We start from the raw sequence: 19,376 nt of genomic DNA on the forward strand, positions 1-19,376 counted from the left end.
TGTTGATGGTTCAGAGATGTTTGTCTGCACATCACTATTATTTGAATTACTGTGGCCTTCCATCAGTTTCGACCAGTCTGGGCAATTTCCTCTGACTCTTCTCATTAACACCCACAGAACTATCACCTACTGGATGTTTTTTTTTTGTTGTGTTTTTTTTTGCACCATTGTCTATAAACTGTGAAAATTCCAGGAGATCAGCACTTTGAAATACTCAAACCACACCATTGGCACCAATTATCATTCCATGGTCGAACTCACTTGGATCACATTTCTTCCCCATTCTGGTATTTGGTTTTAATTGCAACTGAACCTCCTGACCATGTATGCATGCTTTTATGCATTTAGTTGCTGCCACATTATTAACTGATTAGATATTTGCATTAATGAACAGCTGTACCTAATAGAGTTGCCACTGAGTACAGTAAGAACATTACTTTGGTAGACTTGAAGTTTTTTGTTGTTTGTCAAGCTGCAGTTAGTCCTTGCTCTCAAGCTGAACTTGGCCATGCATGTTGCAAAAACTGCTGAGCTAATTTCAGCACTTAAATCTGCAGGAATGCATCACTTTATCTGCAGAGCCGTCATAAACCTCCAGTAACACATTGCTAGAGCTATTTGGTTATGTCGTAGAGTTCCATACCATGACTCTTGCTGCCTTGATGCAGGTAGTCATTCAGAAAGTTTTATGGGCATGTGAGATTGTCCTCAAAAATCAAAGGAAGTATTTTGTAGTATATTCTTGAGGAGCATCTGCAACATATATATTGGTTCTCAGTCTGACAAGACTGAATAACTTTCCAAAAGTTCTGTGCGTGAGCTGAAGGCATATTGCAGCAAAATTGAGGAAACCTATTCAAGCTTATGTTGCCACTATGAAGCAGGCCTTTTTTGATCTTGCTTCATTCTTCCAGAGTTTTGACTGAGTTTTGATGTCAAGTTATAATTGCTGACTGCATCAAATAGCTAGCTAGTCAATAATAAAATACTTTAGTTAGCACCTGCAATTCTGTCTGCAACAACCATTTGAGCCTTCAGTTGCATGTTATTTTAGCTCTCCCTCTCTCTTCCCCACCAACTTACATGTTTATGGAGAGGTCTAACAGAAATTGTATTCTAGTTGGATGGAATGCAACCCAATGGTATGAACATCTGAATTTTCCAGTTTCCAGCAGCCCACACTCCTGGCATTCTCTTCCCAAACACACTCACCTGAACGCTTCAATATTTTTCATCTCCCATTGTACATCACTCCTATTTCCTCACATCGCCACCCCTCCAGTTCTGTCTGTCCATCATCACCTTCCTTTCTGGTTCACTTACCACCTTTACCCTCCTGCACCATGCCCCACTAACAACATTTGCTTTTCCCTCTCTGATCTGATGCAGCATCTCAAACAGGAATGTCGACTTGCATCTCTTGTCTCCACAGGTCTTGCTTGAATGAGATCTTCCAGAATTGTTTTTTCCCCCTTTGTTGCAATTGTTGATCCTGCTTTTCCCCCTTAAACCCCCTTAAAAGCTGTTTCAAATGCCAATTAAAAAAGCTGCATTTGTGGGGTTAAAGGCCAGACGGCCTGAGAAGGGCAGATTTCCTTCCACGAAGGTGTATTAGTGCTGTGCATAGGTTTTTAATAATGAGCTGGATGTTTCACATTGGCAATACTGAACCTTACTTTTGTGCCCCATTTATTTGGTGAAAACCATTCCATGAAAATTACACCATGTCTCACTGAAGTTATTTTAAAATCAAGTGCACAAAACAAAACAAAATCTCCCTGCAAAGTAAAACTCCCAACACTAAAATCTGGCCAATTTCTCATGTTCTTGGACCCAGTGATATGCTGAAAATCTGTGTGTGTGTGATAAGACAGTTCATAATAAACTTACTGCATTAATACTGTAATCTATACTGTTTACTTAGCCGGCTGGTGGCATAGTGGCATCAGCGCCGGACTTCGGAGCGAAGGCTCCCGAGTTCGAATCCAGCCGGCTCCCTTGCACACTTTTTGAGCGTCAAACTATCAGCTTGGCCTCGTAAAAATAAGACAGCCTGCTTAAAAAAACCACTGTCATGATGGCGTCCTGATGACTCCACTCGGAGTTAAGGGCTTTCTTCTTCATACTGTTTACTTGAAGATGGGATGTTAAAGATGCATGCTCAAGATTTTCTGTGTATCATGAGTTTAATTTTGGAGATAGAATCTTTCATGTTTAAGGAGGTTGCTGCCTGTGACATAGATTTTCATTATTACTTTATCAGGTTAATAATCTTAAATACTATTGGAAACATACTGAAGGCTCTCACTGCTTTCCCCCTCTTCCAAATCCTTTGTTTAAAAGAAATGTAATGTTGCAATCTTGAATTATTGTACTAAATTGTAAGGTAGTCATTGTGACTTTTCAAATCTGAATATCAGTTGAAATATTAATGATAAAGCTCGTTAGATTAGTTGTTCTTGGGGGAACAATTCTGAGCAGTTAAGAGAACTAAATGCAAGTAATTTGGCTTTTAAATTACAGAAATGTAGCAGAACATAAATATAGTATAGAAATAAGAGATTCTGCAGATGCTGCAAATCCAGAATAGCACGTACAAGAAAATTCTTGGCCCAAAATGTCGACTGTTTATTCCTTTCCGTGAATGCTGCTTGACTTGCTGAGTTCCTCCAGCATTTTCTCAGTAGTATAGACACGAAATTTTTGAGCATCAGACTGGAAATATAAAAAATTACTTGGGGACTAGAAAAATGATTGAGAATGTTGCATAATTTCTCTTCTGTTATGTGTTCAGTTTTAAAACCAGAAATTAATTTTAGTGGTGCATTTTTCAGCACTACCACTTGTTTTACACCTTTCGCAAGCTGTTTATAGGAATCTTTGACTTATGATGAAAGATGTATAGCTTTGTTTTTTTTAGAGTAAAATATTATAGATACTGGAAATTTGAAATAAAACTTGACAAGTCACCAATATCTAGGTGATTGTTCCTCACTCTTTCATGGATGCTGCTTAACCTGAACACTTAAAGTATTATTCATGATTTTTACTTTTAATTGATTTATAGAAAATATTAGACCTGCACATTTCAGAACTATGCATAGTAACTAAGAACAAATAATGTGAATCCAACTCTCCCTAAGAGTTAAAATTCCAAAAAAAAAATATGCTGGTTAAATTGCCAATTAGTTTAACATCCAATAGAGAAACAACCCAGCAGTTGGATTACTTAAATCTAATTTTTCTCAGATAATGCAATAGTTGTACTGGCATTTAGAGCACTTAAGTAATTTAAATGTTGATTTATTTTTAAAACGTATGCATCAGTTTTCTTTCTAATTGCTTTGCAGTATAGTGCAGTGGACACCAATCCGTTGTCTGTGTATGTTATGCACCCCTTTTGGAACTCTGTAGTAAAGGTAAGATTACATTAATAACTTGTAGAATGGTATGAGGTGGAACAAAATTTGGCAGGAAAAATTTTATTAAACAAAATTGTATATTAGATTTCTTGGTTTTAAGATAAATTATTTTGAGCAACGGCATGGGTTTTCAGAGATGATGTGCTGGTGATGCTCAATTTTGAATATCATGCAATATTATTTAAAATGCAGAAAACTCTGAAGCACAAGGCTGAAGATAGAAGCTATATTAAGAACAGTATGTGTAAAAAAAAAGTCAATGTAGAGATGTTTCTTGAAAGTGCAGATGCTATGATTGCAGAATCATCATTTCACTCTCACATTTGTGCAAGGATCCACTGTCCTACAGTCTACAGTATTGTTTTACAACAAATAAGTGTTAGCTAGCCTAGCTTAGTCAGTAAGATTTTGTGTAATTGTCTGTAAAATCTAGTTAATCTACAGTGGAGAATTTATGATCTCCCTACTTACCAACCCTTGTCTTTGCTTTTATAGATTTTACCCACATGGTTGGCACCAAATCTGTTGACGTTCTGTGGTTTCATGCTGCTTGTACTTAATTTTTGTATGCTGGCCTATTTTGATTATAATTTCTATGCTTCAGGTAAGGTCTGGATTTTAAAAATAATATGGTTGGAAACTGGTTAGGGGTAACAAATCCTGATGTCATTATGCATAGGTACCTCATTTATAGCAGTACTTTTCACAATTTGTGTTACAACTGAGCAAATGCTGCACAGACAGCTACTTAAGGAGCATGCAGTGTCTGGTGCCTCAGATTATATTAAATTTAGTACAGTACATTTTGTCTCGCATGCCTCCAAGTAGTTTGGATTGGACACTAGTACTGTGATGATGGACGTCATAACCCAAGATGTTGCAGTACTTCCATTGGGAGTTTCATCTGAAGATTGCTGAATACATAGTTAAGCTCTATCATCATCAGCTTCCACTTGATGCTGAAATAAACTGGAACTGTTTCGTCCAACATGTGTACACCAGTAGCAACCAACCAGAATACCAAATTGAAATACCAACTTGGGCATGGGTTTACATGCCCTGAGTAAATAGGCACAAAATATAAATGATGAAAAGTGTGATTTCAAAATATTAAACTAAAATCCATTTAAAAAATGTAAATTATTCGTATTTTATAATTTAAGTGTCGTTAAAAGTGTGATGAATCTGCAGGTTTCAAATTTGTATGATTGATCTTGGTTGCTCAACAGCCCTATTTCATTTCTTCTTGACCTTTCTAAAATTCCTTGACTGTGAGTACATATGGTTTTATGATGCTCACAGCAGAAGTAATTGTATACTTGGAAAATTGTAGGCAATTTTAGGCAAAATTCCTTGCCACTTGCTAAGCAGGAGCTTGTGAATGAGTTTATAAAAAAAACCTTCAAGCAGACAATTTTGAGTATTTTTCAATGATTAGCTACAAGGCATAGCTATCTCATTTCCCAATTGAAGTGCCTGCATAAATAATTTGTTTCCATATGTCATTTGAATTTTTAAAATCAATTTATAATGGAAATTAACTATGCTTTAAATTAAGTACTTGTCACACTATTTAAAATTGAGCTTTTGTTTTCAAAAACTTGCATGTCTTCACTTGGAACTTTTCTCAACATTCTGAAAGCACGTTGAGTAAAAGCATGTTCTGACAGGAGATGTCCATAATCTTTGCTTTTCTGTTTCAGGGGAAGGTTATGAGCACGTTCCAAGTTGGGTATGGGTTGTTGCTGGTCTTCTAAACTTTACAGCATATACACTAGGTAATAAATTAATTTCTGATTTCTCATTTATCAAACCATGATGTTTTATAGACAGCACATTTTGAATTGTTTTTATTTATGATTGTTATCATTATGGATTGTGCAATCTGCTCTTTGTCTTGTATCAAACTAGTTCACACCTTTAATTCTACTCTGAAATCCACAGAGTTGTGTAAAACTACAGAAAAGTATGTGTCTGGCTGTAAATTGGAGCTGATCCATGAGGGGTGATGTCAGGAAGCGCTCGTTTTCTGACAAGTTTTGGAAGTTTAATTTTGATAAATTTGCGGGCAGTGTTAGAAACATAAAAAGCTTACAGCACAATACAGGCCCTTCGGCCCACAAAGCTGTGCCGAACAGGTCCCTACCTTTGAACTGCCCAGGCTTTACCCATAGCCCTCTATTTTTCTAAGCTCCATATAGCCATTCAGGAGTCTTTTCAAAGACCCTGTTGTTTCTGCCTCCTCCACTGCCGCCGGCAGCCCATTCCACACACTCGACACTCGCTGCATTTTTTAAAAAAAAGAAAAAAAACTTACCCGACATCTCCTCTGTACCTACTTCCACGTACCTTAAAACTATGCCCTCTCGAGCTAGCCATTTCAGCCCTGGGGAAGAGCCTCTGACTATCCACGATCAATGCCTCTCAATATCTTGTACACCTCTATCAGGTCACCTCACATCCACCGTTGCTCCAAAGAAAAAAGGCGAGTTCACTCAACCGATTCTCATAAGGCATGCTCCCCAATCCAGGCAACATCCTTGAAAATCTCCTCTGCACCCTTTCTATGGTTTCCACGTCCTTCCTGTAGTGAGGCGACCAGAATTGAGCATAGTATTCCCAAGTGGGGTCTGACCAGGGTCCTATATAGCTGCAACATTACCTCTCATCTCTTAAACTCAATCCCACGATTGATGAAGGCCAGTGCACCCTATGCCGCCTTAACCACAGAGTCAACCTGTGTAGCAGCTTTGAGTGTCCGATGGACTTGGACCCCAAGATCCCCCTGATCCTCCACACTGCCAAGAGTCTTACCATTAATGCTATATTCTGCCATCATATCTGATCTACCAAAATGAACCACCTCACACTTATCTGGGTTGAACTCCATCTGCCACTTCTCAGCCCAGTTTTGCAAACTATTAATGTCCCGCTGTAACCTCTGACAGCCTTCCACACTATCCACAACACCTCCAACTTTTGTGTCATCAGCAAATTTACTAACCCATCCCTCCACTTCCTCATCCAGGTCATTTATAAAAATCACAGAGCAGGGCTCCCAGAACAGGTCCCTGAGGCACACAACTGGTCACCAACCTCCATGCAGATTATGACCCGTCTACAACCACTCTTTGCCTTCTGTGGGGAAGCCAGTTCTGGATCCACAATGTCCCCTTGGATCCCATGCCTCCTTACTTTCTCAGTAAGCCTTGAATGGGGTACCTTATCAAATGCCTTACTATAATCCATGTACACTACTGCTCTACCTTCATCAATGTGTTTAGGCACATCCTCAAGAAATTCAATCAGGCTCATAAGGCACGACCTGCCTTTTACAAAGCCATGCTGACTATTCCTAGTCCTATTATGCCTCTCCAAATGTTCATAAACCCTGCCTCTCAGGACTTTTCGCCATCAGCTTACCAAGCACTGGAGCTATCCCTACTCCCTTCCTTGAATAAGGGAACAACATCCGCAACCTTCCAATCCTCCGGAACCTCTCCCATCCTCATTGATGGTGCAAAGATCATTGCCAGAGGCTCAGAAATCTCCTCCCTTGCCTCCCACAGTAACCTGGGGTACATCCCGTCTGGTCCTGGTGACTTATCTAACTTGTTGCTTTCCAAAAGCTCCAGCACATCCTCTTCTTTAATATCTACGTGCTCAAGCTTTTCAGTCCCCTGCAGGTCATCCCTACAATCACCAAGATCCTTTTCCATAGTGAATATTGAAGCAAAATATTCATTAAGTACCTCTGCTATTTCCTCCGGTTCCATACACACTCTTCCACTGTCACACTTGATTGGTCCTATTCTCTCAGATCTTAACTTCCTGCTGTTCACATACTTGTAGAATGCCTTGGGGTTTTCCTTAATCCTGTCTGCCAATGCCTTCTCATGGTCCCTTCTGGCTCTCCTAATTTCATTCTTCAGCTCCTTCCTGCTAGCCTTATAATCTTCTAGATTCCTATCATTACCTATTTTTTTTGAACCTTCCGTAAGCTCTTCTTTTTCTTGACTAGATTTACAACAGACTTTGTACACCACGGTTCCTGTACCCTACCATCCTTTCCCTGTCTCATTGGAACATAGCTACGCAGAACTCCACAGAAATATCCCCTGAACATTTGCCACATTTCTTTGTACATTTCCCTGAGAACATCTGTTTTCAATTTATGCTTCCGAGTTCCTGCCTGATAACCTCATATTTCCCCTTACTCCAATTAAACATTTCCCTAACTTGTCTGTTCCTATCCCTCTCCAAAGTTATGGTAAAGGAGATAGAATTGTGATCACTATCTCCAAAATGCTCTCCCACTGAGAGACCTGACACTTGACCAGGACCCAATACCAGATCAAGTACAGCCTCCTCTCTAGTAGGTTTATCTGCATATTGTGTCAAGAAACCTTCCTGAGCACACCTAACAAACTCTACCCCATTTAATCCCCTCACTCTAGGGAGATGCCAATCAATGTTTGGGAAATTAAAATCTCCCACCACAACAACTTGTTATTGTTACTGCTTTCCAGAATCTGTCTCCCTATCTGCTCTTCTATGTCCCTGTTACTATTGGGTGGTCTATATATATATATATATATATATATATATATATATATATATATAAAAAAAACACCCAGTATAGTTATTGACCCCTTCCTGTTTGTAACTTCCACCCACAGAGACTCCACAGACAACCTCTCCATGACTTCCTTCTTTTCTGATCTCTGATCAACAGTGCCACACCCTTTTGCCTCCCTTTCCTTTCTGAAACATCTAAAGCCTGGCACTTGAAGTAGCCATTCCTGCCCCTGCACCATCCAAGTCTCTGTAATGGCCACAACATCATCACTCCAAGTGCTGATCCATGCTCCAAGCTTATCTGCTTTATTCATAACACTCCTCGCATTAAAATAGACACATCTCAAACCATTGGTCTGAGAGCATCCCTTGTCTAACACCTGCCTATCCTCCCTTTCGCACTGTCTCCAAGCTTTCTCTATTTGTGAGCCAACCTCCTTTTCCTCCATCACTTCAGTTCGGTTCCCCCCCCCCAGCCATTCTAGTTTAAACTGTCCTTTTTGTACAGGTCACACCTGCCCCAAAAGAGGCCCCAATGATCCAGAAATCTGAATCCCTGCCCCGTACTCCGATCCCTCAGCCACGCATTTATCTTCCACCTCATTCTATTCCTATACCCACTGTCATGTAGCACAGGCAGTAATCCTGAGATTACTACCTTTGAGGTCCTGCTTCTCAACTTCTTTCCTAGTCCCCTGTCGTCTGTTTTCAGGACCTCCTCCCTTTTCCTTCCTATGTCGTTAGTACCAATATGTACCATGACCTCTGGCTGTTCTCCTTCCCACTTCAAGATATCATGGACCTGATCAGAAACATCCCAGACCCTGGCACCTGGGAGGCAAACTACTATCTGCGTTTCTTTCCTGCGTCCACAGAATCGCTCATCTGACCCCATAACTATAGAGTCCCCTATTACTGCTGCCACCCTCTTCCTTTCCCTGCCCTTCTGAGCCACAGGGCCAGACTCTGTGCCAGAGGTGCGACCACTGTTGTTTCCCTCAGGTAGGCTGTCTCCCCCAACAGTGCTCAAACAGGAGTACTTATTGTTAAGGGGGACAGCCACTGGGGTACTCTCTAGCATCTGCCTCTTGCCTTTCCTTCTCCTGACTGTTACCCACTTCTCAGTCTCCTGGGGTCCCGGGGTGACTACCTACCTATAGCTCCTCTCTATCACCTCCTCGATCTCCCTGACCAGACAAAGGTCATCGAGCTGCAGCTCCAGTTCCCTAACGCGGTCTCTAAGGATCTGCAGCTTGACGCACCAGGTGCAGATGTGGTCGTCTGTGAGGCTGGGAGTCTCCTGGACCTCCCACATCTGACACCGAGCACAGAAAACTGGCCTCTCATACATACTTTGTCTGTATTCTAAACAGATAACCTACCCCGCCTCGGCCCTTTATCGCCAAAGCCTTCCAACTCTGTCTCCCTCTACTCTGTAGCCTGCTCCTTCGATGCCTGCTCTGTAAATCTGTCTTCTTTTTAAACTCTTCCACCTGTACTCACTGGCCGACCTCCACGAGTTTGCGCAGTTGTGCCCCGTGCAAACCGCTGAAGAAATAAAATTTTGAGAACCAAACTGAATTGATACAGATTAAACAAAATCTAACTGAACAGTAGATCGGCTGGAGGGGGCAGAATGACCTATTCCAGTTTCTTAGAACAGAAATGGCAAGATCTTTAGTGAATGTCAGGAAGCTCTCCTTCTTACTGATGTTTGCAGATGAGGTGGTTACTTTTCCGAGTATAAATACGTTGGTAGCTCTGCTTTCTACGATGAACATAATTTCCTTAAGAGGGTATATTGTGATGTGACTATATATTTATTTTTAAAATCTCGTCTTGATTTCTTGTAGATGGAGTTGATGGGAAGCAAGCTCGACGAACAAACTCCAGTACTCCCCTTGGAGAACTCTTTGACCATGGTTTGGACAGCTGGGCATGCATATTTTTTGTGGTCACTGTTTACTCTATTTTTGGACGTGGGGAGGCTGGTGTCAGTGTCTTCACACTTTTCCTCATTTTGTGGGTCGTTCTGTTTTCCTTCATCCTTTCCCATTGGGAGAAGTACAATACAGGAATTCTTTTCCTTCCTTGGGGATATGACATTAGTCAAGTGGTAAGTGACTTTCAAAGTAAAATATTCTTTTGTAGAGTTATGCTGAAGGGTTGCATGTTTTCTTGATTGGTTATACCTTTCTTTGCAAGTCAAGCTATCCAGCATCTGTTTAGTAGCGGGCTGAACCAATGATTTTTAAATTTGTAGTGCATTTCATTGAATGAAATGATAGTATTCAAGCCTGCTGGTAGTGGTGTAAACTGAATTAAATTGTGTTCTCATCCAAAAGTCACTATTGTTCACTACATAAATATTCTTGATTAGTTGGGGGAGGCAAAAATTCAGAATATTTTTATTTAGAGTTTGGGTTTTCTTTCTAGAAAGCTGTAGAAAGATCTGCACAATGTCTTTATCAATAGGAAGGGTACCAGAACTATCCATGATAGTCCAGCATTAACACAGTTTTAATGTTTAATGTAACCTGCAAGCTTTTCAGTTCTATTCCTCGAGTCATGCGCTCCACTGTTTGATTTGAATTTTGCGGCCATAGTAATATCTGTCACCAGTTTTTAAAAAAATGGAAAATGCCCTATACACTCAGGAGATCGAGTAGAAACTGTGCAAAGAGAAAGAGCGTCTTTGTTTTAGGATTGACCTGTTTCCCTGATGCTGTCTGATCAGTTGTGTATTTCCAACATTTCTGTCTTCATTTCAGATTTCCAGTACCAGGGCAATAAACTGGTTCCATTTTTTACAGCCATCCTTAAATTGGTTTTCTCTATAAGTCTGGAAATGCACGTGATGCTCCACAGTATTATTATGAATTATTTCAAAAACAAGACTGACTTAAAATACAATTACCAGAAGTAGGGTGTTGGATGGAGGAGAGGGGGAATGCACATCAGACTTTTTCTCAATTATTCACTTGCTGTGTCATGATTTTACTGATTTAGTTTACCTGAGCCTCAGAATTCTTTCAGAAACCTATTGTTAAGTGGTATCTGGTGTCCTGGTTTGTGTATTTAAATGCAATACATTAAACTCCAGTTGCAAATTACACGTCCAACTTTGTAAACGTCTTGTTGTGTTTTGTCACGATGTCAATTGTCCCTCACAATTTGGCATTTGCAGATTGATAATTTTAGACCATAAGACACAGGAGCAGAGTTAGGTCATTGTGCCCATCAAGCCTGCGCCAGTATTCAATCATGGTTGATCCTTTCCCCCTCCTCAGCCCCACTGCTTGGCTTTCTCCCTGTAACCTTTGCCATAGCCAATCAGGAACCTATCAATCTCCACCTTAAGTACACCTCTGCAGCTGCCTGTGCTAACATATTCCACAAGATTGCTTCAAATTCTAGAGGATGATGAATCATTTATGAAAATTAAAACACACAACCGCTTGTAGTAGAAGGGTGAGGAAGTCATGTGACCTTTTGAGATTTGCACCGTTCAATTGACCTACTCCTTAGAACATAGGAAGAGGTTATTCAGTCCATCGAGTCATGACAAAGGGAGTTGAGTATAGGAACAAAGAGGTCCTTCTGCAGTTGTACAGGGCCCTGGTGAGACCACACCTGGAGTATTGTGTACAGTTTTGTTCTCCAAATTTGAAGAAGGACATTCTTGCTATTGAGGGAGTGCAGCGGAGGTTCATGAGGTTAATTCCCGGGATGGTGGGACTGTCATATGTTGAAAGAATGGAGCGGTTGGGCTTGTATAGACTGGAATTAAGAAGGATGAGAGGGGATCTGATTGAAACATATAAGATTATTAAGGGATTAGACACACTAGAGGCAGGAAACATGTTCCCTATGTTGGGGGAGTCCAGAACCAGAGGCCACAATTTGAGAATAAGGGGTAGGCCATTTAGAACGGAGTTGAGGAAAAACTTTTTCACCCAGAGAGTTGTGGATCTGTGGAATGCTCTGCCTCAGAAGGCAGTGGAGGCCAATTCTCTGGATGCTTTCAAGAAAGAGTTAGATAGAGCTGTTAATGATAGTGGAGTCAAGGGATATGGGGAGAAGGCGGGAACGAGGTATTGATTGTGGATGATCAGCCATGATCACAGTGAATGACAGTGTTTTCTTGAAGGGCTGAATGGCCTCCTCCTGCTCCTATTGTCTATTGAGTCTTTGTTGGCTCGCAGACCAATGCCATTCTCTCACTAATTTATCCTGTAATCCTTTCTCCCAATATTCCTTTAAATTTTCCCTGCCCAGCTGCTATCTATCCACACAAAAGGGGCAATTTACAGTGGTCAAGTATCTGACCAACTTGTGTGTTTTCAGGTGTGGGGTGGGGGGGGAGTTGGAGCACCCGGGGAGCCCCCACGTGGCCATAGGGAGGACACGCAAGTCTCACACTGACAACACTGGAGGTCAGGATTGAACTGGCATTTTGAGGCAACAGCCCTCCTAGCTGCATAATGTTCTGCATTTTATCCCATACCCTCTGATTTCCTTCAGGTTCTATAAAATGCTCAGATACTGAGCATTTGGACTTCTGAGGTAATTGAGGACTTGCATTTTTTTCTGGTGTTCCATGTACAGTGCAGAATGTCCTAATTAATCATTCTGAGAATGGGTCTGTGATTTCCGTACTGCCCATCTCTGAGCATCTATAACATTAATTCTAACAGAATCATTTCTTAGAGGAAAAAACACACTGACAGTTTTACCTCATGTATAAGTTGATATGTGAACTTGTAAAAAAGCAGACGTCCAACAGTTTTATTCAAGTTGTATACACAAAATAATCTGAAGATGCTGGGGTCAAAGCAACACTCACAACAGGCTGGAGGAACTCAGCAGGTCGGGCAGCATCCGTGGAAAAGATCGGTCGATGTTTCGGGCCGGAACCCTTCATCAGGACTGTAGAGGGAAGGAGCAGAGGCCCTATAAAGAAGCCGGGGGGAGAGTGGGAAGGAGAAGGCTAGTAGGTTCCAGGTGAAAAACCGGTAAGGGGAAAGATAAAGGGGTGGGGGAAGGGAAGCAGGGAGGTGATAGGCAGGAAAGGTGAAGAAGGAATAGGGGAAAACGCAAATGGGTAGTAGAAGGAGGTGGAACCATGAAGGAGGTGATAAGTCCCTCCCCCTCCCTTCCTCTATCCCTATGTCACTCTGCCCCCTCCCCCAGCTGCCTATCACCTACTTTCCCCTATTCCTTCTTCACCTTTCCTGCCTATCACCTCCCTGATTCCCCTCCCCCACCCCTTTATCTTTCCCCTTACTGGTTTTTCACCTGGAACCTACCAGCCTTCTCCTTTCCACCCTCCCCCCACCTTATGGGGCCTCTGCCCCTTCCCTCTACAGTCCTGACGAAGGGTTCCAGCCCGAAACATCGACCGATCTTTTCCATGGATGCTGCCTGACCTGCTGAGTTCCTCCAGCGTGTTGTATTCAAGTTGTATGTTAGCCCTGATATATAAAGTACTGTGCAAAAGTCTTGGGCACCTAGGTTTTCTAATTTGAATTTTGTTTCAGATGTTTGTTTGCCTTTTGCATTAGTGTGTCAGTAGAAAAAGCAAATTTTAGATTTCCAAACATTCTACTTACTGGCAGCAAACAAAACAAAGAATACAAATAAATAATTTAATAACACCTTTTCTTGTAAAATTTATGGTAAATGATCACTGCAAACAATGGAGAGGCAGGCGAAAGCAAGGCTGAGTCACACTGGGGGCAAGCAGAGCAAAGTCAGCGTGGAGGAGAGGCAAATTCAAGGCCTGTCCACCTAAACCGAGAGTGAGGTTTGATCAATCTAAGTGCCAGACTAATTTGGAAAGGGCACGTATGAGCCAAAAAGTGGTGGCAGAGTCTAGGCCCAGCGCATATCGTTACACCAGGTCCTAGCACAGAGAATGACCTGATGTTAGTTTGATTTGAAACACCAAGCCAGATGGATTGAAAAGGCACTGTTTCAGGACCAGAGGCGAGGGTTCCGCACTCTGCACCAGGATGTTTACTTGGCACTGCACTGAACTGAGGCTGTGGGCTGTTCCAGGCTTTGTGACATTTACTTGGCTCTGCGCTGAACTGTGGCTGAGGCTGTGGTCTGCTCCTGGTACTCCTGGCTTTGTGTCTATGGTCTCACTTTTGTTCTGAATGTTATTCGCTAGCTTTTGTTGTTTGTATGATTTGATTTTTTCTTCCGCACATTGTGTGTTTGACTGTCTCTTTTAAGGAATCCTTTGAGTTTCTGTTTTGCGGCTGCCTGTAAGGAGACGAATCTCAAGGTTATATAATGTATACATAACTTGATAATGTAGTTTTCTGTTAATCTTTGAACTAATGAGCAATGACATAATGAGTTGAATGAACTAAACTGATTAACTGAAGCAGAAATGGGTGAAGGACAACCAAATTAAAAGATGGCGAGACAGGTGTTACAGTTTAACCTTCAAATCATCAATTCTTACACCATGGAAAGACATAAAGTAGTCATCCTGCATCAACAATGTCTCCCCCAAGCAGAAATTTTGCAGAAGATAGAAGTTTCAAGATGTGCTGCCCAAGCTCTTCTGAAGAAGTACACAGAACCACGCAAGTCTGAGGACCAGAAACGCAGTGGTCGGCTATGTGAACTGAGTGCAGCAGAGGAGAGATGCATCAAACTGACATCCCGTCTAAATTGGAAGAAGTCTCACTGCTGTCAGTTCTGAACTCACAGAAACAACTGGAACCCAAGTACACACCCCTACAGTTTGGGAAGTCTTGTTCGAAGGGAACTTTATAAAAGAGTTGCTGCCAAAAAGCCATGCCTCTGAAGTGGAAACAAAGCCAAGAGACGAACCTGCACACTAAGACACAAAGACTCAGATGCTGAACAATGGCAGCAAGTGCTCTGGACTGATGAGTCAAAATTTGACATTTTTGGCTTAACCAGGAGGCAGTTTGTCTGTAGAAGAGTTGGGAGTACTTACGTGGTTGAGTGCCTGCAGCCAACAGTGAAGCAAAGTGGAGGTTTCCTGCAGGTTAGGGGCTACATTTCTGAAAATGGAGTTGGTGATCCGGTCAGAATTAATGGAGTTCTCAGTGCTGAGAAGTACAAGCAGATTCTCATTAATCACATAATGCCATCAGGGAGGTATCTGTTCTATCCTGACTTAATTCTGCTGCAGGACAACAACCCCAAATACACGGCCAAGGTCATAAAGAACTATCTTCAGCGAAAAGAAGAACGAGTTCTGCAACAGATGGTATAGCCTCCACAGAGTCCTGATCTCAACATCATCGAGGTTGTCTGGGATTACCTGGAGAAATGGAAGCAAGTGAGACAGCCAAAGTCTGCAGAAGAAATGTGGCAAGTTCTTCAAGGTGTGTGAGACAACCTACCGAACAAACAAAACAAAGTACATTTATAAACAACCTTGAGATTTCTCTCTTTACAGACCGCCACAAAACAAAGACACCCAAGAGAACCCATTAAAGAAAAGACTGCCAAACAGCCAATGTGTGGAAGAAAAAAACAAATCATGCAAACAATAAAAATAAGCAGCTAACATTCGAAACTGAAGTTCATGCAAGTGAGTGCGTAGCCACAGAGACAATCATCACTGCAGCCAATTCAGAAGCCCGTGAGTTGCAGGTTACAGTCGCAGTTCAGAGCAGAAATGAGTAAACCCCATGGAGCAGCGAGCTGACCTGGCTCAGCCCCAACATCCTGACCTTTTCAATCTGGCCCATCGCTTAAATCATTCGAACTTTCACTGTCTGACCCAGGTCCTGCTGCTTCGATACACTTTGCCACCAAGATTTGGCCTCTACCCAACCTTTCCTGGTGCGTAAATCGATCTAGCCTTGGGTCTTTAGACCTGGGCCCCGCTCCGTTGACGCTGTCTCACCTCGCTCAGTTCTGCTGCATTGAATCCAAGTCCGCTCCAGCAGTGGCCAAACATCGGCTCACTCCCCGCTCTTGGGCCCGGGTCCTGGCCCTGCTGCCTTGATTCAGCCTGTGTACGCCACACCGCAACTGTCCTGCGCCTTCGAGATTTCAGTTTGCACCTCAAAAATGCCTGGTTGTACAGGTGGTTCAAAAGCTTAACTCTGAAAGAGAATTTACAGGCTATTGATTGTAGTGATTATTTGCCAGAAAAATTTTGTTTAATAGTTAGTAGTTTTGTTTGCTACCAGCAAGTAGTGCCTGTGCATCACCAGCACCATCTTAACCAGCGATGATTTTCTTATAAAACTGCATGACAGTGTGCGTTAGAGAATTGATCCAGTTTTTAAGGTAAAGGCTGGTCATACCAAATATTGATTTGATTTAGTTTTTTTTTACTGTCTACTGCTCTTTATAGTACGTTTTGATATTTAGAAACTTCTCATTTCATTATTTTTGTAAGCATCTGTGCTTTACTGTTCCAATATGAGCAGTTTATCTTGGGCTAAGTTGGGCATGGCCAGGTTTCTGATCTCTCATTTTCTTGTTAATGTTAACTTATCATTCAGTGGAGCAGAACTGATCTAGCAGTTTCTTGCGACTGTGATGTTGCCTCTCAAACATTTGGGTAGGAGATAGGTTATTCCACTGTCCGAAGGTAACTTCTCACTCTCCTCAACCTCAGTGATGATTGTCCTGTTATATATATTTTCTTAACTTGCAGCCTGCTCATTCCATGAGTTAAGCTGCTGATTTTGTTTTGAGTGATGCAACTACAAAAGCATGCACTTGTCAGCCCATGTCCCAGTGTGAACGGAGAACTGCTCTTTAATCCAGATTCATTCTCTCATTATTATTTTATCATCATTAGATATTTGCTTATCTGTATCTTCATTATTTCTCTGACAGGAAGTTTTTGATTCTTTAAAAGAAATAATTGCCTTTTCATGGCTACTCAGTATCAATACATTGCAAACAAATTAAATGCTCTAACAGAGTATTTTATAAGACTCACCTGATGTTTGGGTTTAAATTGCCTCGTCCTTTAATGAAGAATAAGCAGACTCCTGAATGAAATGGGGAACTATTGCAAAATTTGTCTATAATTTTTCATTGCTCTTTGATTACTGGTGCGATACTGATGTAATTTCTTTGTTTAAGCAGCACATTGGAATAAACTAAGCACTTGCAGATTTGTTCCTCTGATGTTAGTGGGAAAATTGTTGGGGCAAAATAACGGGGCAAAATAACTAAAGGCAAGTGTAAACTGGCATTTTAAAGGACACAGACTGGCAGATGCGGGTGGGTTGAGGATTGGCAAATTACTTTCAGTCCAGATAAATGTGAGGTATTGCATTTTGGGTGATCAGTGTTATGGAACAGAAGGGCCTTAGAGTACAAGTGCATAGTTCGCTGAAAGTGGCATCACTCGTGGAGAAGGTGTTTGGCATCCTGACCTTTAGACAGGGCAGCGGTTCTGGTAGTTGCAGTATGTGACTTCAGTGAGGCTGCATTTAGAATATTGTGTGGGATTTTGGTTAAGGGGGTGCCATAAATGAGGGCATAGGCTTATGATCAAAGGTGAAAGATTTTAAAGGGACATCAGGGGTGGCTTCTTCTCGCAAAGAATGGTGCGTATTTGGAATAAGCTGCCAGAAGCAATGGTTGTGATGGGCACACTACCAATGTTTAAAAGCCATCTAAATAAATACATGGATAGGAGAGTTCAGAATTGGGTTTAATATCACTGATGTATGTTGACAAATTTGTTGTTTTGCTGTAGCAGTGCAATGCATAATAATTTGAAAAACTATAAATTACTATAAGAAACTTACTAAATTAAGTAGTGCCAGAAGAGAGCAAAATAAATAGTGAGGTGTGTCCATTCAAAAATCTGATGACGGGGAGGAAGCTGTTCCCAACTAAATGTTTTGAGTGTGTGTCTTCAGGCTGCTGTACCACTGGCTTGTTGGTAGTAATGAGAAAAGGGCATGTCCTGGGTGATGGTGGTTCTTGATTGATACTGCCTTCTTGAGTTGAGCGGGCCAAATGCAGACAGATGGGACTCGCTTGCTGGGTAACACAATCAATATTGTCAAGTTGGGGTAAATGGCCCACTTCCATGATATATGATTGCTTAGTCAAGGACAGTCAATATAGATTTGTGAACAAAGTGTCATGTCTGCCTTTCAATGGATTTTTTTTTGAGAAGTTAGTTTATATTGATTGAAGGAAGAGCACTGAGTTTTGATAAAGTGCTTGAAGTCAATTGTTGAAAAAAAAATTAAAAAACAATGTGTTTCAAGAGATGGTGGCAAATTGTTTTAAAAAGAATAGTTCATTTAGAAAGCAGTTATATTCAGGAATTTTATTCCAGAAAGGGTTAAATGCGAGGCATTTGCTTTTCATGATGTATATAAATGGTCAGGACTTAAGGTCCCAATATTTAAGGTGCTTTTTGATACCGACATTGACAGTGTTGTTGAGAGCGAGGAAAGAAATCAGTGAGCTGATTAGATGGACATAAAACTGGTAAATGGAGTTCAGTGCAGAGAAGTATGAGGTAATATATTTTTGGGAAGGCATATAGTATAGTAAAATATAAAATAAATGAGGAAACTATGAGCAGAGGAATCTCTTAAGTGTATGCCCATAAATTCCTGATAATTAGATTGATAATAAAGTGATTAAGAAGGCATAATTGATACTTTATTGGCTGAGATGTCGAATGCTCCTGCTTTGAGAGTGCTGTAATGAGTAAATGGTTAAGGCCATGATTAGAAAGTTGCATGCATAGAGATGACAATAGCAGTGGAGGATACAGAAGAGAACTACAATGATGATGTCAGGGCTGCGGGAAGATTGTCTAGACTTTTGCCAGAGCAGTTTGTCGAGAGGTTGTGGAGACTTGTTGTTAAGATCGCAGACAAAGTCAAGAACCAAAAGGTTGAGCATGGTGCAACTAATGCCCTGTGCTGCGTATATTTCAATGCAAGAACTGTCGTAGGAAAGGCAGATGAGCTCAGGGCATGGATTAATACCTGGAATTGTGATATTGTAGCCATTAGTGAGAATTAGTTGCAGGAGGGGCAGGACTGGCAGCTCAATAGCAGTTGTTTTAAGCACGGCAGAGCGGGAGGGATTAAAGGAGGAGGGGTGGCATTGTTAGTCATGGAAAATGTCACAGCAGTGACCGGTCAGAACAGACTGGAGAACTTGTCTAGTGAGATGCTACGGGTGGAACTGAAAAATAAGAAAGGCATATCCACGTTAATGGGCAACATTACAGACTGCCCAACAGTCTGAGGGATTTAGAGGAACAAATTTGTAAAGAGGTTGTGGACTACTACAAGAAACATAAGATTGTTATAGTAGGTGATTTTAACTTTCCACATATTGACTGGGACTCTCATGCTGTAAAAGGACCAGATGGGATAG

The 19,376-nt window shown here is 41.4% G+C and overlaps 1 protein-coding gene across 1 annotated transcript in view; it reads left to right on the forward strand.

Annotated features, from left to right (window-relative positions):
* Positions 1-19,376, forward strand: part of selenoi (selenoprotein I) — a 65,056-nt gene that overhangs the window by 23,435 nt on the left and 22,245 nt on the right. The window contains exons 2-5 of the mRNA XM_063036443.1: positions 3,351-3,419; positions 3,918-4,026; positions 5,126-5,200; positions 9,854-10,116. Of these exons, the coding sequence (XP_062892513.1) occupies positions 3,351-3,419; positions 3,918-4,026; positions 5,126-5,200; positions 9,854-10,116 (516 nt within the window). The remainder of the gene's footprint in view (positions 1-3,350; positions 3,420-3,917; positions 4,027-5,125; positions 5,201-9,853; positions 10,117-19,376) is intronic.

The sequence above is a fragment of the Mobula hypostoma genome, chromosome 2 (assembly GCF_963921235.1).
Source record: "Mobula hypostoma chromosome 2, sMobHyp1.1, whole genome shotgun sequence".
NCBI classification, from domain to species: domain Eukaryota; kingdom Metazoa; phylum Chordata; class Chondrichthyes; order Myliobatiformes; family Myliobatidae; genus Mobula; species Mobula hypostoma.